The 23,002-nt window shown below is 44.2% G+C and overlaps 1 protein-coding gene across 1 annotated transcript in view; it reads left to right on the forward strand.

The window, feature by feature from the left end:
• The window catches only part of SNW1 (SNW domain containing 1), a 61,136-nt gene that overhangs the window by 28,631 nt on the left and 9,503 nt on the right, over nt 1-23,002 (forward strand). Inside the window, exons 2-7 of the mRNA XM_069208399.1 lie at nt 546-699; nt 3,607-3,768; nt 5,122-5,217; nt 5,306-5,412; nt 22,172-22,276; nt 22,905-22,974. Of these exons, the coding sequence (XP_069064500.1) occupies nt 546-699; nt 3,607-3,768; nt 5,122-5,217; nt 5,306-5,412; nt 22,172-22,276; nt 22,905-22,974 (694 nt within the window). The remainder of the gene's footprint in view (nt 1-545; nt 700-3,606; nt 3,769-5,121; nt 5,218-5,305; nt 5,413-22,171; nt 22,277-22,904; nt 22,975-23,002) is intronic.

The following is a 23,002-nucleotide window of genomic DNA, read 5'->3' on the forward strand; positions in this document are numbered from 1 at the left end:
GGATATTTTGGATCTTGATTTTGCCTTAACACTCCTGATCATGTTTACTGTGTTTTCTCTGGCAGTTACGAGTTGGTGAACATGACTTAGACCCACATTAGTTCCTTATGTTGAAATCAGCTACGAAAATGGCTATTGTAAAAGTTAAGGCAAAGCATGAACGGGACATAGGAGCTTTGCTACTTGCAGAGTGTGCATAATCCTCGATTGCATTCTCTCTAGAACCTGGTGAATGGCGCTTTCACTTGCTTTAAAACTGTACAATACTTTGGTACCACTACAAAAGGATGAAGGTTCTGCCATTTTTCACTTTTCCAGCTGTGTTACATTAGGAATGACAAAAAAAACTCTTGATGACGTACTTGGTTTCGCTATATTGTCTTAAGATTCAAGCTCACCTGAAGTAAACAGTTAGATTAGTAGTATGGATTTTATTGGGAAAGCTTTGTAATTATAGTGAACAATTATGGAATCTTCTCTTACTGTTTTGGTTTCTGAAACGATGACCAGAGTTCTCATTTAACGTGAAACTCTCTTGTCCTTAGTTTTTTGCCTGCACCTACTCAACTGTCTCAGGACCAGCTAGAAGCCGAAGAAAGGGTGAGAGCTCAGAGATCAAGGCAGACTGCACTTGTATCTTCTCGAAAGGAACCTCCACCTTATGGATATAGAAAGGGCTGGACACCCCGAACATTGGAGGTAAATGTCTTCTTAGTTGTTTTTCAAATTTTTCCTATTCTTTCAGATTATGGCAAAATAAAATTTTGTAATATAAGTAGCAATCAATTGGTACATATCTAGAGTGACAAATCCGTAAATGCATTGGGTTCTATACAAAGAGGGTGCTGTATGTTAGCCATCGTGGTGATGAACCTTTCGTGGGTTATTTAGCATACTTCGTTCTTGTTCACTGGTACTGCTGAAAGTTGAACTATAGAAGCAGAAATTATGTTGTTGCTTTTCTCGACTTTGAAGGCAAAAACTCATGCTTCTGCAATCCCACGCAAGCCTCTCACTCTGCAGTTGTACATTAAACCTTTTAAACGATGTTCTTTGAAGACTGCTTTTAGACCGTGCTATCGTTAACCCATAGTCAGGGCCAGCCTGCACTTTGGTGAGCGGGGTGGACACTCGAGTGTATTAGCTCATAGGGGCGTACAGAGATGAATGCAAACTCAACTATATAATCTGTGCGGTATCAGCAAAAATAAAAAGGCACAATGACACTTGCATGCACCTACGGAATGACACTAGTATTTTTTTGTGTTTTTTTGTTTGTTTGTTTTTTATTTACCCATCTATGGTGGTAGGTGCCACATGGAAAGGCAAATGAAAAAGAAAGCTCTTGTGTGAAAGCATTTTCCAAAAAGCAGAGTGGCTAGATAGCAACTGTCAAAAATGTAGAGGAGATGGAGGGAAGCAATGGGGAGATGATTGTAGTGAGGAACATTGGCGGTGAGATTAAGGTGAGAGAGGAGAAGCTGTAAAAAAAGAAAATAAAGATGTGAAGGACTAAGCAGTGAACGGGGAGGAAACTGTAATGTGGAGCTGGTAGATCGCGTTCAGTGGAACACAACAAGCAGCACACAAAGGCGAGAGCAAGTTGTGGGGTAGAAAACACATGCACTCATGAGTGCTTAAAGAAAGAAGTAGTTCTGTAAATGTGAGCAGTGGACAGATACGAGTTAGTAAATCAAAGGATGGTACCAGGGGCGAGGGAGACCCAAAAAGAGGAAGGCAAGCCCATTGAATAAGAACCAAGCAAATAAGAAAGACATCAAACCTAATCAATGGCGGGCTTAAAGCCATTTGTAAATTTTGGGTATGGTCCACAAGTGGAACCTAGTAAACCGATAGCTAAAAGCAGTCTGCAGGTGAGACCTAAAACCTACACTGCTCAGTGTCCACTGCTTTTAATGTATTTTACAGTACTGAATTATTAGGTATTTCATATCTATCCCCAGAATAATGTCACTAAATATAAGAGTCTCCGAGACTGAACATTTTGGTGGTTGGTTCACTGCAGGATTGTTCCTAAGGCATGAAATCGTAAACGAAGCTGTATTACATGTACAGCTGTTCATTGAGGTAGTGTTGGTGCTGAATACTCTGTTCCTTATTGTACACTGTGAAACTTATCTTTCTCCATGATTGTTAAATATGTGGCCTATCCCAAAGTGGTTTCTCTACGGTTAATAATGCATAGTTTCCTTCGACCAAACGGCTTTTGCACTGTGCTTCAAGATGAATGTATTTTGCAAATCTCCCAGCAATCTCTAATTATATTTGGAGAAAGTAAACGGCCTGCTTCTGTGGTACTTTGTTGAGAGAGTGCGATCACACCAGCGTAGCTGGTGAGAAAATGCTTTTAGCTGTTTGTGGCAAATCTAATTTCCAGAAGTTATAACTTGACTCCTGCACTGATCTAATTAAGTATCCAAAAACACTGTGTTGGGTGCTCTGCAGAAGTCTTACAGACAAATTTACTAGATTTGAGTGTTGCCTATTAAATAAGAAAAAAGTAATAACTTTTAAAAACCTCAAGTGCACAAACACATTTAGTACAGTGAGAACCACCAATACATTTCCAGTCTAATAGATTTCTGTCTAATGTTGTACACAATTGAGGGAGGCACTTATACGGCTGTAATCCAGTGGTAGTTGTACAGTGGTCGGTGGATTTCGATTTGAGCTTCCTTACTGACCCTGTGTAACTCCTTCCTATAGAATATACTAACCATGTGCTTTTGTGGTCTCCAAGCTTAGACCTATAACAAAATGCCACGCGGAACAATCATCATTGTGCTTTTAACATTTCCTGTCAGCCCACAATGCTTGTTTGTGATTATTTTTTTCCCGTACTAGGAGGCCGGCAATGGAAAATGGGGTTCAGGTTTCTGGTTAGAGGTGTTGAAACAAGAAAACTGCGGGACACCTGCGTCTGTGAAAGGAGGGAGCCTTGGTGTCTGCACACTCTTAGACTGATGGCAGGCGACCGGGGAACTAGGAACCTTGAGACCTAGAGGCTAGGACATATGCTGTGGAGGAAAGGGAAAAAGAGGCATCCAGAGGGGACCATAAGATGACACTGTGAGCAAATGACTGCTTGGCAAAGGATTATAGGGACCATAGGACTGTGGGTGCTAAGCAGCTGGTGGGAATGGACCGAGGATGTGAAAGGGATTTAAAAAAGACAAGAGGAAGCAACAAATGTGGCACGTTAAGGCTGTGGTGCACAGCAGACTAAAAGACATGGTCTGTGTGGTCAGAGGCACTTGACACTTTTCTCTGTGTACCAAAGACTGAATTTGCAAGGGTGCACCTCAGTGCTCTCTTGCTCACAGGGACCTAAGTCCTTGTCCATAAGCCACTTTCAAAAGCGCATAATCCTGGTGTTATGGTTGCAATTGGAAAATCTACCAATGCTTAGTTGCTGAAGTCTAAAACTCCCATTATAGCAGTAGATTTTTCGAGGATTTCTATAGTTTAATTATCTGTGGTATTCTGTGTTGAAAGCTTTTGGATGCTAGTCACTTTCTTTTTGTAACCTTTCACCGGGTGACTTATGGTCAGCAATATTAAACTGCGTTTGTTTGACCTTTATAGGATTTTGGAGATGGGGGCGCTTTCCCAGACATCCATGTGGCACAGTACCCACTGGAAATGGGCAAGAAGAAGAAAACATCCAATGCCCTTGCAGTTCAGGTGGATGCAGAAGGGAAAATCAAATATGATTCGATCGCTCGGCAAGGGCAGTCAAAAGACAAGGTGAGAGTTTTTTTTTTGGGGTGCTTGTAAAAAAAAATACGAAACATGAAAAGCATAATAACAGTTTACTCATTATAACTATTTTTGATTGAAGAGTTATCTGCATTGTTCTCCCCTTCAGTAAATCTGCGTAGATTGAGGCCGGAAATAATATGGAATTTGTTGTTTTGGCTGTAATACATCCTGTCAATTATGAGACAGTTTATTTTTCTGAGATTTCACCCACCAATCTTCCTTAAAGACAAACATCTCTGTTGTTGAGACAGAGGCAAAAGGTTGCATCAGCTCCTGGTACCTGAACAGGGTACAGTTAGGTTCATACCGAAGCTGTTTATATTTTTGGTGTCTACATGCGATGGCTGAGGTGCTAAAATAGTAAGTGAATTTGGTAGACTCCTATGCAGTTGGAGGAGTGATCGTCTTCCAGTATTTCAAGTGAAAGTCAATTTTTCCCCTATACATTCTTTGCACCCAACAATATGTAGGTGCTTTATTATGTCTTTGAATATTACTCCTTATTTTTCATTCTTTAGAAAGGTAAAGCAATAACTGTTTCAGGGTTTTTCTAACATGTAGCCTTTTTATGCTGAGTAGCCAAAGGGTAGGTTCTGTTCAACCTCCTAGAAGTTGCACTGTTTTGAATGTGGGTATCCTTAGGCCTCCACTTAATGATGGCATCTCGTTTTCTTTCAACAATATGGTCAGTGTTCACTACACTGATGATTAAAATAACCCATTTTCAACCAGGTTTGATAGAACAGATTGAGCTTCACATTTGTGGTGGTGTTGATCTGAGGCATACTGGTGCTAATTGAGTCCTTACTAAGTGTAGCTCCAAAAATGCAGTAGCCATAGTAACAAGGATTGATCCTTGTCAGTAGGTATCCATAGTGGTATTAATTGGAGCACCAGATAAGGGGCACCAATGTGCTAACTTTCAGTGGGGCACCTATTATGGTTACGATCAGAACTTCATCAATGGTGGAACTAATCTGTGCCTGCGTGAATGCTAACAATCTCTGCACTCTAGTGCACTCAGGCTTAGTAGCATTCACAGCTGTCCTAATTGGCCTTCTGTGGTGGTCTGGGATGGTGAACTCGAAGGTGCTTTTAGAATTCTAATAACTTTTATTATTTTGATAGTCTGACTACTTTTTGAGTGTGAAAATGGATGAAGTTCTTGAGGTGTAGCTGCATTAAAACGATAGTACTGCTCTGTTGAAAACACTCATTGTCTCCACTGACAAACCTTGAAATTCAATTGGGTGCAGATTAGATCTGGTCACATGGTTCCTATTTACTCTTGAAGTGCGATTTCTAAGTCTGTGTGTAACTGTTTTATTTTTGTTGCAGGTTATTTACAGTAAGTACACAGACCTGATTCCAAAGGAGGTCATGGACGAAGATGACCCTGACCTTGCTCGGCCTGATGAAGAAGCTGTGAGGGAGGTAAGGAAGACCCACAGCTTAATCTGGTTGCTAAAATATTTGTGCATCCTTGTGCAGTTCTTACATCTATTTGTCATTTGTATTACAGTTAACTGAAAAGACGCGTCTGGCGCTGGAGAAATCTGTCTCCCAGAAGGTAGCCGCTGCCATGCCTGTGCGGGCAGCAGATAAGCTGGCACCGGCCCAGTACATCAGGTATTTCTCAACCAATTGGCCATCCTTTATTCATGCCATTTTATTTTGAAAGATCAGTCACCCAATAAGAGTACTTTGAAATAAGCAGCATGGCATTATGAACAGACAATGCAATCATTAATCAAACAATGCATCTGAATGTACCAAATGGAGAACACTTTTTGGTTTATTTCTAAGTGACTTAAAATCCTGTAGTGAGCTGTTTCATCAGCAATAGCTAGTGGCGTTTACTTTGCTAGCTGGTTTGTAAGGTAGACAAAAAACGATAGTTCTTTTACATAAAAAACATTCTGACTCAAACACAGAAGGACAACAATAATAACAGTACTTACCCTGTAAGGATATCTCTCCTGATTGATTAGATTCGACTCTCCTCACCATGGATGAGACTCGGAGCATGTTTTCTAAAGTAAATTATATTTTGTTTCAACATATCACAGCCACATTAATCGAAATTTGCCATATTTTTTACATTTTTCAGTTTGAGTGAGGTAGTTCACATTTTCTTCCCCAAGTCACTCACCTTTTTTTATTTTGATTATTAGCATGTTGCACCATTTAGGCCCTTTGTATAAAGAAGGGGCTGGCTACTTATGAATCTGGGAAATATACCATCGCTTGGAGACCAGTTGTTACAACTAAGTGATTTTTGCTTCTCCAGCAACTGATTTTTACAGATTCAGGTATTTTGAGTAGACTTGAAGGCTGCAGTATACACTTCCTGAGGAGGGAGGGTATGACTGACGAAACATATCTGAAAATATTTGAGGAATGTGTCCAAGTACATACACTAACATTTGCAAAGTATGAGTATAGATTACCAAGCTTGAAACATGTACATTTTTCTTCTAGTATTATGTTTATTACTAGGTTGTAGTGTGCATTACAAAGTTTTGGGTGGGTTGTCAGTTTTCTGATAATCTACCTGTATGCTGGCAGACTGTATAGATTTTCTGCTATGAAAACACTTGGACTTTAAACATTGAACATAAGTTTAATAATTAGTTTTTGTTATCCAGATAATATTTCAGTTCACTATGGATATCCAGCTTGTGCAAAGCTTACACCAATCAAGACAAGCTAGTCTCAAACAGGGTCATTCTCTGAGTAGTCAGGATGGGTGCCTTTGCATGCGTACATTGTCTTTGTGGAAAAATCATGAATGTTCCATAATCATAAATACAGAGGGCTGGGATTTCACGGTTTCTCCAAACTCATGTAAGATCTACTTTACACATGAAGAAATGACGAGTTGAGTGTGTCACTCGTGCACCTTTTCAACAGGCATCCTCAATTAGCAGACATAAAATGACATTGAGCTTCTAAGATTTAGCAGGTCTGTGCACTAACGGAATAAGCATTTTTACACTCAGAAGAAAATCATGAATAATAGGCATCTTAATTATTTTATATTAACTGTGATGGCAGAAATGTTTACTATTGAAGAATAGTATAGGAGTTCTTTCTTGGCTAATTGTACATTACACATTTCTCGGGATTGAAGCCTATAGCTGGATGTCAAATTAAGACCCTTCCTGTTTAAACAACAGTGTGTTCTATTGAGCGTATTCTGGCATCTCTTAGAATTGGAAAACATCTTCTGGAACTGGAATTCGTCTAGCAAAGTGAAATCTATACAAGTGGCTAAAAGGTTTCATCACCTAAATTCCAAACCTACGCAAGTCTTTTATATTTTGATAGGCAGTCTACTTTTCTAACACTGATGTGAGAGCCTACAGACAGACGGGGCAATGGAAGTAAACTTATCTGACCAGGAAGTTTTTATTTTTGTTGTTGTTTTTTTTCTTTTTTTAAATTCTTTTAAAATTCCTTCTTTATTCATTTTTCAAAAACACAACATGTAAGATACATCCCTTGCCTCGTAAACATAGAAATCCCAGAATCTATATATTCAAACATCGATAGGCTGTCATACAGAATTAGCACAATAACAAAAATAAATAACTATAACAGTGAACACCCTAACTCTCCCACCTTCCCAATAACACGTGCATCTGTGTTATCTGGCGTGTATGTCAATAACCATGTGACAGAATGGTGTGTTTCAGGGGGCACAGGATAAGTAAGACTGTCAGTAGGATATGTATAAATTAACTCTCTAAGACAGTCAGTTAATGGACTCCAAACTAGGGGGGGGGAGAGTCTCCAGCTCGTGGTTAAGATCATGTAGCATGGCCGCCCATGCTGGAAGGTCATCGTCTATTTTATTATCAGTGCGCACTCGTTTCATGAGGAGTTCCTCCGCTACAGCCCATTCTTTTACATCTCTGAGCCATACTGTGTGTTTAGGGGGCTCCGAGGAGAGCCAGTGAATGGCTAAACAACGCTAGTCTAATGTCAAGCAAAGGAGGATGAACTTCTGCTGAGCGTTTTTTTTTTTTTATTATTTCCCGGAGCAGGTATAAGGCCTAATATAACCTTTCATTTAGTTAACTGAAGGTGCCACCCAGAGACCCTAGTAATGTAATTCATTAAGCGTTCCCAGTAGGAGAGCAGTGTCATATCCTATATCATATGTAGGAAGGTTGCTTGGGGAACATTACATCGAGGGCAGACGTTAGGGCGCATGTTGTATATTGCATGTAACGTCAGGGGTGCGAGGTATGTCTGACGTTAAAAATTGTATTGCGTTAGCGTGAAACAAGCATTGGAACTGGCTAATCGCACTCCAATGTGGATACTTTCACAGTCTTTCTCAGGCAGGGACTCTGGAACCACCACCTCCCCCCAGCGGGCCTGAACCTGTATTGGAGCGCTAGTCAGGTCATTAAGCAACGCACGATACACATGAGACACCAGATGACGCCCCCCTGCCATTAACAGGAGTGTGGAGAGAGTAACAGACGTTGGGGTGCGATTGAAAAAGTAGGCCAAACTCCCTCACCGTCGCAGAAATTATGCTGTAAAATTGTCCTTGTCCTAAGCGAAAGGTGTCAAATGCCTCCTACATCGGAATGAAGCGTCCATCGGGATAAAGATCCCCTAGAGTGGTGCAACCTCCTTCCAATGGTGAATGGACATGGATAGGCATATCTGGGACATACAGAGCCTTTCTGATAACCCCTTTGACAGCATTCTCTTATATACTGGCCACTTGTCGAATCCGATAGGGAGTGCTGGGGGCGGGGCGCAGAGTCTAGATCCTCTCATCAGGAGGGACAGCAGCTCCTCTTCCATGTAGAAACCCTTCAACCGGGCCTTCTCCCAGGAATCATCTGACGAAAGCCAATGTATGACTTGCAGCAAATGCGCCGCCATATAGTATAGTTCTATATTCGGGACTTCCAGCCCTCCTTTCCCCCATGTGCGCTGCAGGGTGGAGAGCCGGACCCATTTCCACCTGTCCACCCAGAGCAAATCGACAATAATGCTGTTGATTTTCTGGAAATATGCCCTCGGAATCACATAAAACGAGCCTTGTAGGGTGAATAGGCAGCAAAGGGAGTATTATCATTTTTGTTATAGCAATTCTTCCCATGAAAGATGAGGCAGCTCCCGCCAGAATTTTACAGAGGCCTGGAGGCTCGCGATCACTCTCCCTATATTATATTAACGTCATGAAAAGATTGTACCCTGGGCACTAAGCGGATACCCAGATAACGCATATCTGTGTTTTCCTGTGGTATCAACAGCTGGGGGAGGGTCTCGCGGGCTCGACTGGACAAAGAGCCTAGGGGGATACAGTTTAGATTTGGAGGGGTGAACTCTCAAGGCTGAAACTTTCTCAGGGTTTAGGAATGAACCCAGATTGATCCAAGTGTACCAAGGAGGAAATATGAGGGAGAAATGGGAGGCTAGGACACCATTCAGCAGTTGGACATCGATGTTCAGTAACGATATCTGTCTATATGCGGATGGCACAGTGGTGTCCCTCCTTGGCTTAGGAATTATAATTATGAGCGCCTTGCACATCATAGGAGGGAGCCGGTCACAGTGCAAGGATTCCTCGTATACTTCTAAGAGTTTGTTAGCTAAAGTATTGGCGTATTTACGATAAAACTTTCCTGGGAAGCTGTCATTACCGGGAGTTTTCAAGGTTTTGAGAGAACAAATTGCTGCAATCAACTCATCCCTAGTAATGGGGTGGTCAGGGCCCTCTCGGGCATCTGGGGCAAGTGCAGAAAGAGTCACCCGGGAGAGATCATTCTCAGTGTCACTTGTGTATATATGGTTGGGGGGGCATAGCATAAACTGAGGTGGGAGCGGGATATATCATTGATAGCACTTTGAGAATAGACCAGTTGACTATTGGTGTCGTCATTGACAGGATAGGACTATGAGACTTTCCCGGTTTGACCACCCTACCCAGCATAGCATCAGTCTTATCGCCTTCAGCGTGAAGACGCTGGTGCAGAGCTGTCTCTAGATGTTTTTCCAGGTGGCCCTGCACATCTTACAGCAGTCTACGGGTTTTACTCCATTCATCCAGGCTGTCTGTCCTGGTTGGAGGATCCTGCTCAATTGTCCCCAGTTCTTTCTCGAGATTCTGGATGTCCCGATCTGGTTGTTTGTGGACCTCATATGTTGCATTAAGACTGGCCTCTCAGAGGACAGATTTCATCGTGTCCTAGTCCTACTCTTTATTAGTGCATGTACCCCAATTGTCTTGGAAATAAAGGACAATGATTGTCCGATCGACTGTTCAAAGGGGGGATTAGAAAGAGCATCTCCCCCCATACGGCACATCTGTGAAGGTGGGTGTCTATGGCATTGCCCAAGAGTGAGGAGGACCGGGGAATGGTCAGATAGAAACCGCAGAAGATACACCGTATTGGCCACATCTGGGGCCAAACTCTGCAAAATTAAATAGTAATCAAAGCGACTGTGAGTGCCTGCTGCAGGGGTATAACAGAACTGTAGTGTATCAGGGTTACGAACCCTCCACACATCCCAAAGTCCCATTTCTCTCAAAAAGGAACAGAGTTCATCAGTCATATGGGGTTTAGTATGAAGTCGAGGATGTGAACAGTCCCATGCAGTATAAGACTTGTAATAGGTAGGTAGCAACCCACACCTCCAACTAGACAATGGAAGTCCCAGCATATCCTTGAGCAGTATCCCACTAAAGGCCAGTATGGCCCTCTTCCCGGGGGAGCCTCAATGTAGGACAGAATCTACAGCTGCACACACAAGGCAGGGCCAGTGTGCAGAACTCGGGCCCGGCCAGGAAACATCAGAAAAAGGCGGAGACCCCAGCTCACCTTTTATTTAATCCGGGCAGTCCAGGCATCTAGCGACCTTCTCCTGTGCCGATCTTCACACAACAGCCAGCGAGCGACCAACATAAGCGGAAGACTGCAGGCTGATCTCCCAGCAGGCGGAGACCTGCACTCCTCCTCCGGTCGCAATCCCCACGGCCTGCCTCCTCCAAGGAAACGCCACCATGCCTCCAGGTGGAAACCCGCAGCGCCGGGGCCTACCACCATGCCACTCGCCCAGGGCCACTGGCTACACATCAGGGAGGTTGCGAACGCGGAGCCCCTGGGGGCACCGCAGTCAAAGAAGTCCGGCTCCTCCTCCCCGCCCGGCCTGCTTCTGCTCTGCAACAGCCACCTCCTCACCCTCCGATTGCTTGCCACGCTGCAGTCAGGATTTTCAAAATATTGTAGTCTTAAGTGCAGACAGGGTCATTATTATGCTTTTAAAGTTTAAAGCACATCTGACTATTGGGTTGTTTTCTGTCATTCTTGTATGGTGAGTGATGGAGTTCTATGCTTGAGCATTTAAGCCGGACAAGGAATGACATCCACATACATTTTCAAATGTTTTCCTCCCTTTAAAGTTTATTTTAGGACAAAAACTGAAACGAGGAATGTCTTATCAACAGTTAGCTTTCAGTGGCAATGTTGTTGATGATGGCAGGAACCATAGCTTTTCTGTTGGTTTTAGGTGAGAGAGCAGGACCTTGTGGGCATGAATGACTTAGGTCATGCTTGGGCGGTTAAGGAGAAGGGCGCTTGGTACGACATGGCACAGCAAGACAGGTGTGCAATGGCAGTAATCAGGGCGGTAGGTTGTTAGGAGCTGAATGGAGGTCAGGAAGGAGCAGTGGGTGGGGAGAGAGAGAGAGAAGAGATAGGGTTGTGCAGAGTAATGAAGCTGAGGCTATATGTGAAGTGGTGAAGGAGATTAAATGATTGGTGGTGTTAGTAGTGAAAAAGGCAGACAGTCAGGTTGAAATAGTCCTTACAGTAGACAGTTGCTGTGCATTTGTGGAGGTGATGGTTTGAAGACCATCGATTTCTTATAACTGGGACCAAATAAAAATGTCTGTTCTGTACCCAGAGAGGTGCATTGCCTGTAGTCTAGCGACTGTCACACGTGGGTGTGAGTTGTCACATGATAACGCCATAGGGAGGAGTGCCTCCCTAAGTGGTGTTGGTGTTAACCATGGAGATGTGGCACATGAGGGTATGCAGATGTTTAAATCCTCTTAGTGTTTGGATTCCACCTAGTAATAGTGTAATTTTGAGCATGGCGTAGGTGGCTGTGGGGTCCATCCAAGTGTGGGGTTAGTGTGTATCAAGAAGTTACAGCCCTAAGGAGATATAGATGCTAATATTGCAAGGTCCGTTCGCAGGAGGTCTAGATGCTAATCAAGAGAAGACTTCGTTGAATAAGATACAAACTGTAGCATCCCAAACCATCTGCAGGAGCGATAACTAGAGAATTAAGAACAGCATGTAGATTCTAAATTCTTATTTTAGTTTTTCAGATGTGTGTTTAAGATGTTCACAATTGAGATAAGGGTGCCTGACAAATATTCAACTGCAATTGAGAGCTAGTATAGAAGGTCACATTTTAACCGTTGATATTTTTAGGAGAAAGCTAACCCCTCCATGCTTATATGCATGACGTGTCATCTGTCTGAATTCTGGGAGTCTTAATGACCAGAAGTGAATATTGAAGCTCCCAGCTAACGTTCCAGAGTTCTAAATCATTTATGTGAAAAGCGGCTTTAGTCCTTTACCATGACCACTGACTTAAAAGATCTCTGGGAGGCCTCCCAAACATTGGTTCAACTTGCTGTACAAACAACACGGATAAAGCACATATGGACTTGTGCATATCAAATTAGAAACTCACAGTGGGCTTACAGTGATGACAAAGATACCAATCTCACAAAGATCATAACTTTCATACTTTTCTAGTTCTTCTTAAGTAAAAGTGGGCACCCCACCTTGAAGGAGACATCATCTTTGTTTTGTTTGTGACCACCCAAATGAAGCAACTCTGGTTTTATGAGAGTGCTATATTTAACTCAGTTGCTGATAACAGAGAGTATTATATTTTCTATTGACTCTGTTGTGCCTAACAATTGAATAAGGGGAAATTCCCAGGGGCAAAATGATATTCAAATACAGTGTACAATGTTTTAATAAAATGTAAAAAGAAAAATCAATGTTCCCTTCTGCCACCCACAGGAGCACTGCAGATTGTGGTGTTCTAGTTTGCCCTGCATCTTCCACTTGTGGAGGAGATGAGGTACATGCACCTACAAATGAGGGCATGAAGGGATATGACAAAGGGTACATGAGGGCTGCTCCTGTCATCCCCCCCCCCATTCAACCCCCCAAATGCTTCAGCTGTCTAATTTTTATTTTTTTTAATGAGCTATTGTTGAATGAATGGATAGAAAAATGAATACAAAAAAAAAAATCATCATGTGGAGCAGTTTGAAATGCCTAGACAGGCCACTCCCTTGTGAAGTTTAGCATCCATGTCCCGGTCCAATACACATACAGCACCTCTACACTGGCCTGCCCAAAGTGAAAACACAATATTAACAAGGACTGGAACTCCGCACCCAACAACTACCAATCAAAATAGAATCAGGGCCTGACAGACCTCGACAAATGCCTCCCTATTTTATTTTAAAAAAAATGTGCTAGCCACATTGCCCATCATCATCCCCAAAGAAAGAACCACCACCATTAAGTCTATCCATCAGGGGCCCCATCGGACCCTTGCTCCCACCACGGCTAGTTCATAGGACCGCAACCGATCAGTGTCGTGCTGACAACCATTCTGAATGTCTCCACCTCTTCTACATTCTTGACCTTCTAGATACTTGAAAACATAAAACTGTCCTCCCATTGCTGAAGAAACCCCCTGCAGGCTCTTAAATGCTCATCAACTACAGACCTATCTCCCTGCTACCATTCTTAGCCACTGTCTTGGAGAAAATAGTCGCCATCTCACCGAATACCTCAGCGCCATCAACTAGTTGACACCACTCAGTCTGGTTTCTGACCCAATCCCAGCACGGACACTGCCCTTATTGCTGCTGCCCCTGATGACATCTGCAAGACTCTGGACAGAGAAAAAACAGCTGCCCTCATCCTCCTGGACTTCTCCGCAGCATTCAACACAGTCTTCGACCCAGTACTCATCCAACGCCTAATGACATCGGAATCCTAAGACACGCACTCCGATGGATCTGCTCCTTCATGACTGGAAGGACCCAGTCAGTCAGCCTGGCACCGTACTCCTCAGACGCTTGCAACCTCATCTGCTGAGTTCTGCAAGGCTCTTCCCTGAACACTGCCCTCTTCAATGCATACATGATCCCTGTATCTGGCATAATCTGCTGTCACAAGATCAACATACAACAAACTTGTGAGGAGCACATCATCGTGGGACTACTCTCGGTAGTCAACAGAGCTAGGATTAACACCCTTCCTTACCACCCACATGGAGAACCTCCGAATCATCATCATCATAAGTAAACTCGAAGGGACTACCCGTGTCAATGTATTACCATCTTATGCTTCCATGCCCTGAAGATGCTGAAGAAGATTTTCAAATGGCTTTCAATCAGCACCTGGAAAACCATCACATACACCCTGGTCACAAGCAAGCTGGACTATGGGAACACCCTTTATGTAGGGATCAACAGAAAACTGACCAGAATACTTCAGATTGTTCAGAACTCTGTGGCCAGAGTCACTTTCAAGCTCCCACACGACACTGACATGACATCATACCTGAAGGAGCTCCACTTGCTCCTCATTCACAGATGAGCACAGTTCAAACTCCTTACCCACACTCATGTCCTGGCTATTGGAGCAGTCCCACAAGGCTCTAGCTGGGCCTAGATTCACACCTGCTCAGCCATAGGATACCCTGCTAGGTGATAGTGCACTCTGCATAACATAAATTAACGTAACATGCGTTGATTGTCACTTAAACCATGTTTGCTTTCAGATTTGTCTAAATAAGAGTAGACATGAGTTCCATGACAGTGTAATTCTAAAGCCAATATTTCTAGGCGTCTGTAGAAGACCTAGGATTAGTTTGTTTTCATGTCATGCAGGAAACCTGGAGAATGTGCTTCCAACACTATGTAATGAATGGAGCCAAGTGAGGGGGTAATTAAGTGATAGCTTCATAGGCTACACTTACAAACCCACTTTAACTTGAAGTCTGATAGTCACTCGTATTGAAATTTTGGGAAAAGCCAATTAAATCGCCCCTACCTTTACATGCTCCAGATGGGTGAGGATGATTCCTGTTCTCTTGGGAGCATGCATGACTCTTTTTTTTTTTGTGTGTATGAGCCCACCTAGAATCGACAGAACGCAATCCTTTGAGGCATTGTTAAGCCACAAAAAATAATATACGCAGTTCACCCTCAAGCATCAAATCTACCCCTAGTGGCACTGTTAGGCCACTAGTAACATTTTTAAGATAAACACCACAGTAGTAGCCTTGTCAGGGTCAGGCATGGGAACAAGGAGAAACTGAAGTAGTCAACGGTGAAGTCCCTGAATTGAACCGCTTAGGTTGTCATACAAGGATGTCTCAGAATGTGGTATGCTAAACAAAGAGAGCGGAGGAGATGAAAAAAATGAAAGTCAAGTAAGTAGTCAGGCCAAAAAGATTTAGGGGTGACCCCAACGGATAAGACACCACACACACCTCTATCTCTTTAACCTGGGCTACCTGTGAGAAGAGGTACCCCAAAGGGAGAGCCTAGAAGCCAAGGGCCATATGTACAAAATTCCGGATTTGCAATTTCCAAATAGCGGATCCATAAAAATCGTTATTCGGGTATGTGTGTAACAACCGATTCCAGAAATAGCAATCCCTTCAGATTCACATTCACAATTAGGGAATCACAAAATGTGAAACAAAGCTTTCTGGATGCAGAATGTCAGACCTGGACGTTTACACATATAGGGTGTGGCCACAACCTATAGGCCTAGTCTGGAAGTAAGGAGTGCTCCTGGTTAACCATTGCCACTGAATATCACCATCCCTGGAGAAGACCATAGCTAGAGAAGATGGAAAGAAGGACTCTGGGAAGAGGAAGTTAAGATTTACTGAGAAGGAGCTGGACCTCCCGACAGAGTAATGTGTGGGCATATGGATCAACTGTATGGGAAGTCCCTAAGAGTCACCCACAGGACCATCCCTGAGATCTGAAAAAGGTGCTATTACTTGTGGTCTTGTATGAAGGAGATGGTGGCTAGCAGGATGGCCTGGGGAGGTGGAACAAGCAGAGGACCTTCAAAACAACCCTTTCCAACTCCCATGGAGTCACTCATAGAGAGGACCCTGGAACCTGGTGGGAGTAGCTGATATCAACGCATCCTATCAAGCATGCATCATCCAAAGTAAGTAATCTTTCCTTTACTTGCCTAACAATATTTAATGTTAGCAAATTCATATATCATACATCACAGCATGACTAACTCCGTTAAGGTGCTTGCCCTAACCTGGCAATGCATCATGGGAGTTGTAGTACACATCATTTGCTTGCTGTGTGCTTACGACTACACCAAACATATCTGTATAATATAAACATGTCACAAACACATGAGGCAGAATTACAACAATAATGTGGGCAAACTTTAGCCATTTATTTACACTAACTGTTTACATAGATCACAGCCCAGACGTGTCAGGAACCAATGCAACCCAAGGACCTACCGACACTGTGGTTATTGAAGAAACTACACCACCATCACCTCAGCCCATCACCATACCTCCAACTGGCAGGAGAGCAGCCATCTCACCGCTGCCAGCTTGTGGATAGTGATGAGGGTCATTCACAGAGCAGGGACTCAACAGCATCGGAGGTCAGGACACAGGCAGCGCAGAGGGCAAAGATCAGCAGGCTGTACAGAGGATGTGTCCGGTGACATGTCGTAGAGTCCTGTGTATGGCCGGTTAGAGAGGTCCTGCATCTCTGTACAGCACCTGCAGACAAAACAAATGCAGACTGTCAGTAGGCATCTGCAATGAACATCTACGTTGCTGCAGAATTTGGAGAAAGGGCAGGACCAGTGTCTAGCAGAAATTGAGAGGGAGCACAGTGTGCAGAAGCCCAGGCAGTACCTGGCAAGTTTTGATTAGTTCAACTGGTCCTTCAACCACATGGCAGTAGTGTAGGAGGCTGGACTGGCTTGTAGTGAGTACCAAGGGGTACTTGCACCTTGCACCAGGCCCAGTTATCCCTTATTAGAGTATAGGGTGTCTAGCAGCTTAGGCTGATAGATAATGGTAGCTTAGCAAAGCAGCTCAGGCTGAACTAGGAGACGTGTGAAGCTACTACAGTACCACTTAGTGTCATATGCACAATATCATAAGAAAACACAATACACAGTTATACTAAAAATAAAGGTACTTTATTTTTATGACAATATGCCAAAGTATCTTAGAGTGTACCCTCAGTGAGAGGATAGGAAATATACACAAGATATATATACACAATAGCAAAAATATGCAGTATAGTCTTAGAAAACAGTGCAAACAATGTATAGTTACAATAGGATGCAATGGGGAAACATAGGGATAGGGGCAACACAAACCATATACTCCAGAAGTGGAATGCGAACCACGAATGGACCCCAAACCTATGTGACCTTGTAGAGGGTCGCTGGGACTATTAGAAAATAGTGAGAGTTAGAAAAATAACCCTCCCCAAGACCCTGAAAAGTAAGTGCAAAGTGCACTAAAGTTCCCCTAAAGACAAAATAGTCGTGTTAGAGGGAAAATGCAAAGAAAACACAAATCAGCAATGCAACAACGATGGATTCCTGACTGAGGGTACCTGTGGAACAAGGGGACCAAGTCCAAAAGTCACAAGCAGCTCGGAGATGGGCAGATGCCCAAGAAATGCCAGCGGTTGGTGCAAAGAAGCTCTTACTAGGCTGAAGAACTGTGAATACTGCAGGAACGACAAGGGCTAGAGGCTTCCCCTTTGGAGGATGGATCCCCCACGCCTTGGAGAGTCGTGCAGAAGTGTTTTCCCGCTGGATGGACGCCAACAAGCCTTGCTACACGCAAATCGTGCGTTTGGCGTTTTTGGACGCTGCTGGGGCCCAGGAGGGACCAGGAGGTCGCAAATTGGACCTGCAGAGAGGGGGGACGTCGAGCAAGACAAAGAGCCCTCACTGAAGCAGGTAGCACCCGGAGAAGTGCCAGAAACAGGCACTACGAGGATGCGTGAAACGGTGCTCGCCGAAGTTGCACAAAGGAGTCCCACGTCGCCGGAGACCAACTTAGAAAGTCGTGCAATGCAGGTTAGAGTGCCGTGGACCCAGGCTTGGCTGTGCACCCAGGATTTCCGCCGGAAGTGCACAGGGGCCGGAGAAGCTTGCAAAGTCGCGGTTCCCAGCAATGCAGCCCAGCGAGGTGAGGCAAGGACTTACCTCCACCAAACTTGGGCTGAAGAGTCACTGGACTGTGGGGGTCACTTGGACGGTGTCGCTGGATTCGAGGGACCTCGCTCGTCTTGCTGAGAGGAGACCCAAGGGACCGGAGATGCAGCTTTTTGGTGCCTGCGGTTGCAGGGGGAAGATTCCGTCGACCCACGGGAGATTTCTTCGGAGCTTCTGGTGCAGAGAGGAGGCAGACTACCCCCACAGCATGCACAAGCAGGAAAACAGTCGAGAAGGCGGCAGGATCAGCGTTACAGAGTTGCAGTAGTCGTCTTTGCTACTATGTTGCAGGTTTGCAGGCTTCCAGCGCGGTCAGCGGTCGATTCCTTATCAGAAGGTGAAGAGGGAGATGCAGAGGAACTCGGCTGAGCTCATGCATTCGTTATCTAAAGTTTCCCCAGAGACAGAGACCCTAAATAGCCAGAAAAGAGGGTTTGGCTACCTAGGAGAGAGGAAAGGCTACTAACACCTGAAGGAGCCTATCACAAGGAGTCTCTGACGTCACCTGGTGGCACTGGCCACTCAGAGCAGTCCAGTGTGCCAGCAGCACCTCTGTTTCCAAGATGGCAGAGGTCTGGAGCACACTGGAGGAGCTCTGGACACCTCCCAGGGGAGGTGCAGGTCAGGGGAGTGGTCACTCCCCTTTCCTTTGTCCAGTTTCGCGCCAGAGCAGGGGCTAAGGGGTCCCTGAACCGGTGTAGACTGGCTTATGCAGAATTGGGCACATCTGTGCCCAACAAAGCATTTCCAGAGGCTGGGGAAGGCTACTCCTCCCCTGCCTTCACACCATTTTCCAAAGGGAGAGGGTGTCACACCCTCTCTCAGAGGAAGTTCTTTGTTCTGCCATCCTGGGCCAGGCCTGGCTGGACCCCAGGAGGGCAGCTGCCTGTCTGAGGGGTTGGCAGCAGCAGCAGCTGCAGAGAAACCCCAGGAAGGGCAGTCTGGCAGTACCAGGGTCTGTGCTACAGACCACTGGGATCATGGGATTGTGCCAACTATGCCAGGATGGTATAGAGGGGGCAATTCCATGATCATAGACATGTTACATGGCCATATTCGGAGTTACCATGGTGAAGCTACATATAGGTAGTGACCTATATGTAGTGCACGCGTGTAATGGTGTCCCCGTACTCACAAAGTTCAGTGAATTGGCTCTGAACAATGTGGGGGCACCTTGGCTAGTGCCAGGGTGCCCACACACTAAGTAACTTTGCACCTAACCTTTACCAGGTAAAGGTTAGACATATAGGTGACTTATAAGTTACTTAAGTGCAGTGTAAAATGGCTGTGAAATAACGTGGACGTTATTTCACTCAGGCTGCAGTGGCAGGCCTGTGTAAGAATTGTCAGAGCTCCCTATGGGTGGCAAAAGAAATGCTGCAGCCCATAGGGATCTCCTGGAACCCCAATACCCTGGGTACCTCAGTACCATATACTAGGGAATTATAAGGGTGTTCCAGTAAGCCAATGTAAATTGGTAAAATTGGTCACTAGCCTGTTAGTGACAATTTGAAAGTAATGAGAGAGCATAACCACTGAGGTTCTGGTTAGCAGAGCCTCAGTGAGACAGTTAGGCACCACACAGGGAACATATACATGCACACCTATGAGCACTGGGGCCCTGTGTGACAGGGTCCCAGTGACACATACATATAGGCCACAAACCTATGAGCACTGGGGTCCTGACTAGCAGGATCCCAGTGACACATAACAACCATACTGAAAACATGGTGTTTTCACTATGAGCACTGAGGCCTGGCTATCAGGATCCCAGTGAGACAGTGAAAACAGTGACAAACACCCTGACATACACTCACAAACAGGCCAAAAGTGGGGGTAACAAGGCTAGAAAGAGGCTACCTTCTCACAAGTAGCCACAACAACGCTAGCAAGTAGGACTAAGAAGAGTCAATATGACATTGGGCACTGCTGTCAGGATGTTGCACATGGTCTAGTGCACGTGACCACAGCCATTGATAATATCTAGACCCCCAACCTCTGTGTTCCCAACATCCTGCACCCACCTGAGATTGAAGAGGCTCCAGCCTCAATGGCACATCCGTTCAGGAAGCATGCAGTACCAGGCGTTCACTCAGACACACTGTTAGGACTGACATGTCACCAGTACCACAACCCAGTGTTGCTGACAAAGCACCCAACCCCAGAGGCCGAAAGAAGTGAACCACTGTACACTCTGAGGAATGAGTTGCTTTTGTTTTGTTTGCCATTACTTATTTTGCTGTGTACTTCATAACAATGTTATATCCATAAGGATACAGTTGATCCTTGAGTGAAACAATGTTTTTGCTACCTGAATAAAAGGTGGGTCCTCAGTTATGCACCAAGCTTTACCTCGTGTGACGTCTCATTATTGGATCTTCTAATTTCTCTTACCTCAGAAATAGTTGTTGGTGATCTCTGTACAGTGTGCCAGTCCCTCTAATACATGTGTGCCCTCCTACTGCACTTGTAGTGGTGGTAAGTCTTCTTCAGAGTCGGAACCAGGCTCTATGGGGATGTCTTGCAGACCCTTCTTCGTTGCAATATTGTGCAGTATGGCAAATGTGGTGATTATCTTGCAAAATGTATCCAGTCTGTACACTAGTGCCCTGTTGGTCTTGTGGGGGCAGCGGGAGTTTAGGATCCCCCTGCCACTACTGTGAGCCCCTGGTAACTGCCACAAGCAAAGAGGTGTAGGCAACACATTACCTGCACATGTAGTGGGATTGCCTTGCATCGGAGTGTTGTGCCCTGTAGTTGAGGTTGTAACTCAACAATTAAATCAAGTATTATCTGCCTACTCAGTTTGTACCTCTCAATGACCTCTCTCTCTGTTCAAACAGAGTGACTCTCACCTTAAATATCCTCTCCTGTCTCTTCCTCCTTCTCTGCCTCACAGCCAAAAACGTCATCCAAATTTACAAAGCCACCATTGTGAAAGAGCCTGATGCATTTTGGATGCCTTTTTGTAATTTGCACGTTTACCTCCGGATATGAATCAATGGCAATTGCATTTCCTCAATGTGCATTTTGGACTAGTCGCAATTAGGAAGTCCTTTGTACATGCGGTTAGCGATTCGCTATTTGGAAATCCTTATTCGCGATTTATTGTTTAGCATTTTCAAAAATGCAATTTCTACAAGGTAGAAATCGGTTTTTGTACCACCCCAAATGCCTTCGTTCATACTGAAATGGCATTTTGCATTTCCTAATGGCCCAAAATAGCAATTCCCACCGTAAAGAAATGCGAAATGCCTTCGTACATATGTCCCCAAGTCACTGACGGGGGCTATCCATAAAGAACAAGCTGGGTAGGCCAAGCCTGTGGAAAAGTCTGTGGCAATGGCCTGAGTTAGCAGAGAGAAAGGAGGGAAGGAAAAGAGGCAAGAAGATGAAAATGGTTTGTGGAGTAGCTGAATAAACAGCAGATGCAGATGGATGCAGACAGCATTGCTGTCCTTAAAAATAATACAGCATTGTACATTCATTAAAACATGACCAAATTTAAACTTAGAGATAAGAGTTCAATCTGAGCATAGTTCAACACCGGAAACACATTTTGACAGCAATAAAAAAACTTTGAAAAAGTTAGTGTGGTTTAGGCTTCTGGTAGCATTGTACCTCTCAAGGCCGTTCTCACACCAGGGATTGGACACTGCCATTTGTTTTTCTGTGATTTTGAAGTTGAGATTTACTGATCTTACTCATTGCCCATGCTTACTGACATTCCTAGTAGAAAGTGGCTGGTGGGGGTAAAGCTGTGAATTCTGTCTGCCATATAGGCACACGGAGTGAGCTATAATGATAAAGGTCCACTGTAGGACATTTGAAACATTCTTGGACCTACCTGATTATGGGGAATTTTTCAGTCCGCTCCTGTCTGCATAAAAGATGTATCACTGGTAAAGTATTTCTACAGTTAAGCAACCTATTTTTATTAATTTTGGCATATTCAAGCTCTGGGCATTTTTTGAAGCTGTTCAACATTCACTTGTGTAAGCAATTTTTTTGTTTGCAACTTCTCTTCCTTGATGTCTCTAATCTGTTTCTGATGTAATCTCCTTATGCAGGTACACACCATCCCAGCAGGGTGTTGCTTTCAACTCTGGAGCGAAGCAAAGGGTTATTCGGATGGTGGAGATGCAGAAAGATCCTATGGAGCCCCCTCGATTCAAGTGAGTTTTCATAAAGTTCATTAGTGCTGGGGCTGAGCAAAATTAATTGAAGAGCAGGCATCCATTTATTTATTATCAGTTATCCCCGATATTGACACAAAGATTCGTCTTCCTTAATAATGTATTCATTGACATAGTTGGCTGTCTTCACTAGAAGACAGTATTGAGTCTTCTTTTTTTATCGGTTAATGGGAATCTACCTACCTGTGTTCTTATCTTGTTTGGGATGTTTTCTTTAGCCATGGAAGACCGTTCTGATGAAAAACTCAGACCACAATCTCTTTTTTTTGTCAGTGATGGTCTTCAGTCCTTGCAGTGTTTGAGAGTAAAAAACTAAAGCCAAGGCTGTATTCCCTTTGCTGGTTAATATTGTACTTTTAATGTGTTGTAAAAAAAAAAAAAAAGTCCTCCTTCCACACTCCTCCGAGTGGTTATGTACTCCCTTGCATATGAGAAGTTAATGGGAAGCAGGAGCCACAAGCTCACTCAGCCTCTGAGACCTGTAATGTTGCCATACTTTCAGAAATCAAAAAGTTTTTATGCTCGGAAGCAGAATAATATCACATGGACTAAAAGACAATGTTTTTGAGATCTGTTTAATGTTTGTAATGAATTCCTTGCCCACCAGGATTAACAAGAAGATTCCTCGTGGACCTCCATCACCACCGGCACCGGTTATGCACTCCCCTAGCAGAAAGGTACTAGCACTACACAATATTCCACAAT

The sequence above is a fragment of the Pleurodeles waltl genome, chromosome 9, assembly GCF_031143425.1.
Source record: "Pleurodeles waltl isolate 20211129_DDA chromosome 9, aPleWal1.hap1.20221129, whole genome shotgun sequence".
Classification (NCBI taxonomy): domain Eukaryota; kingdom Metazoa; phylum Chordata; class Amphibia; order Caudata; family Salamandridae; genus Pleurodeles; species Pleurodeles waltl.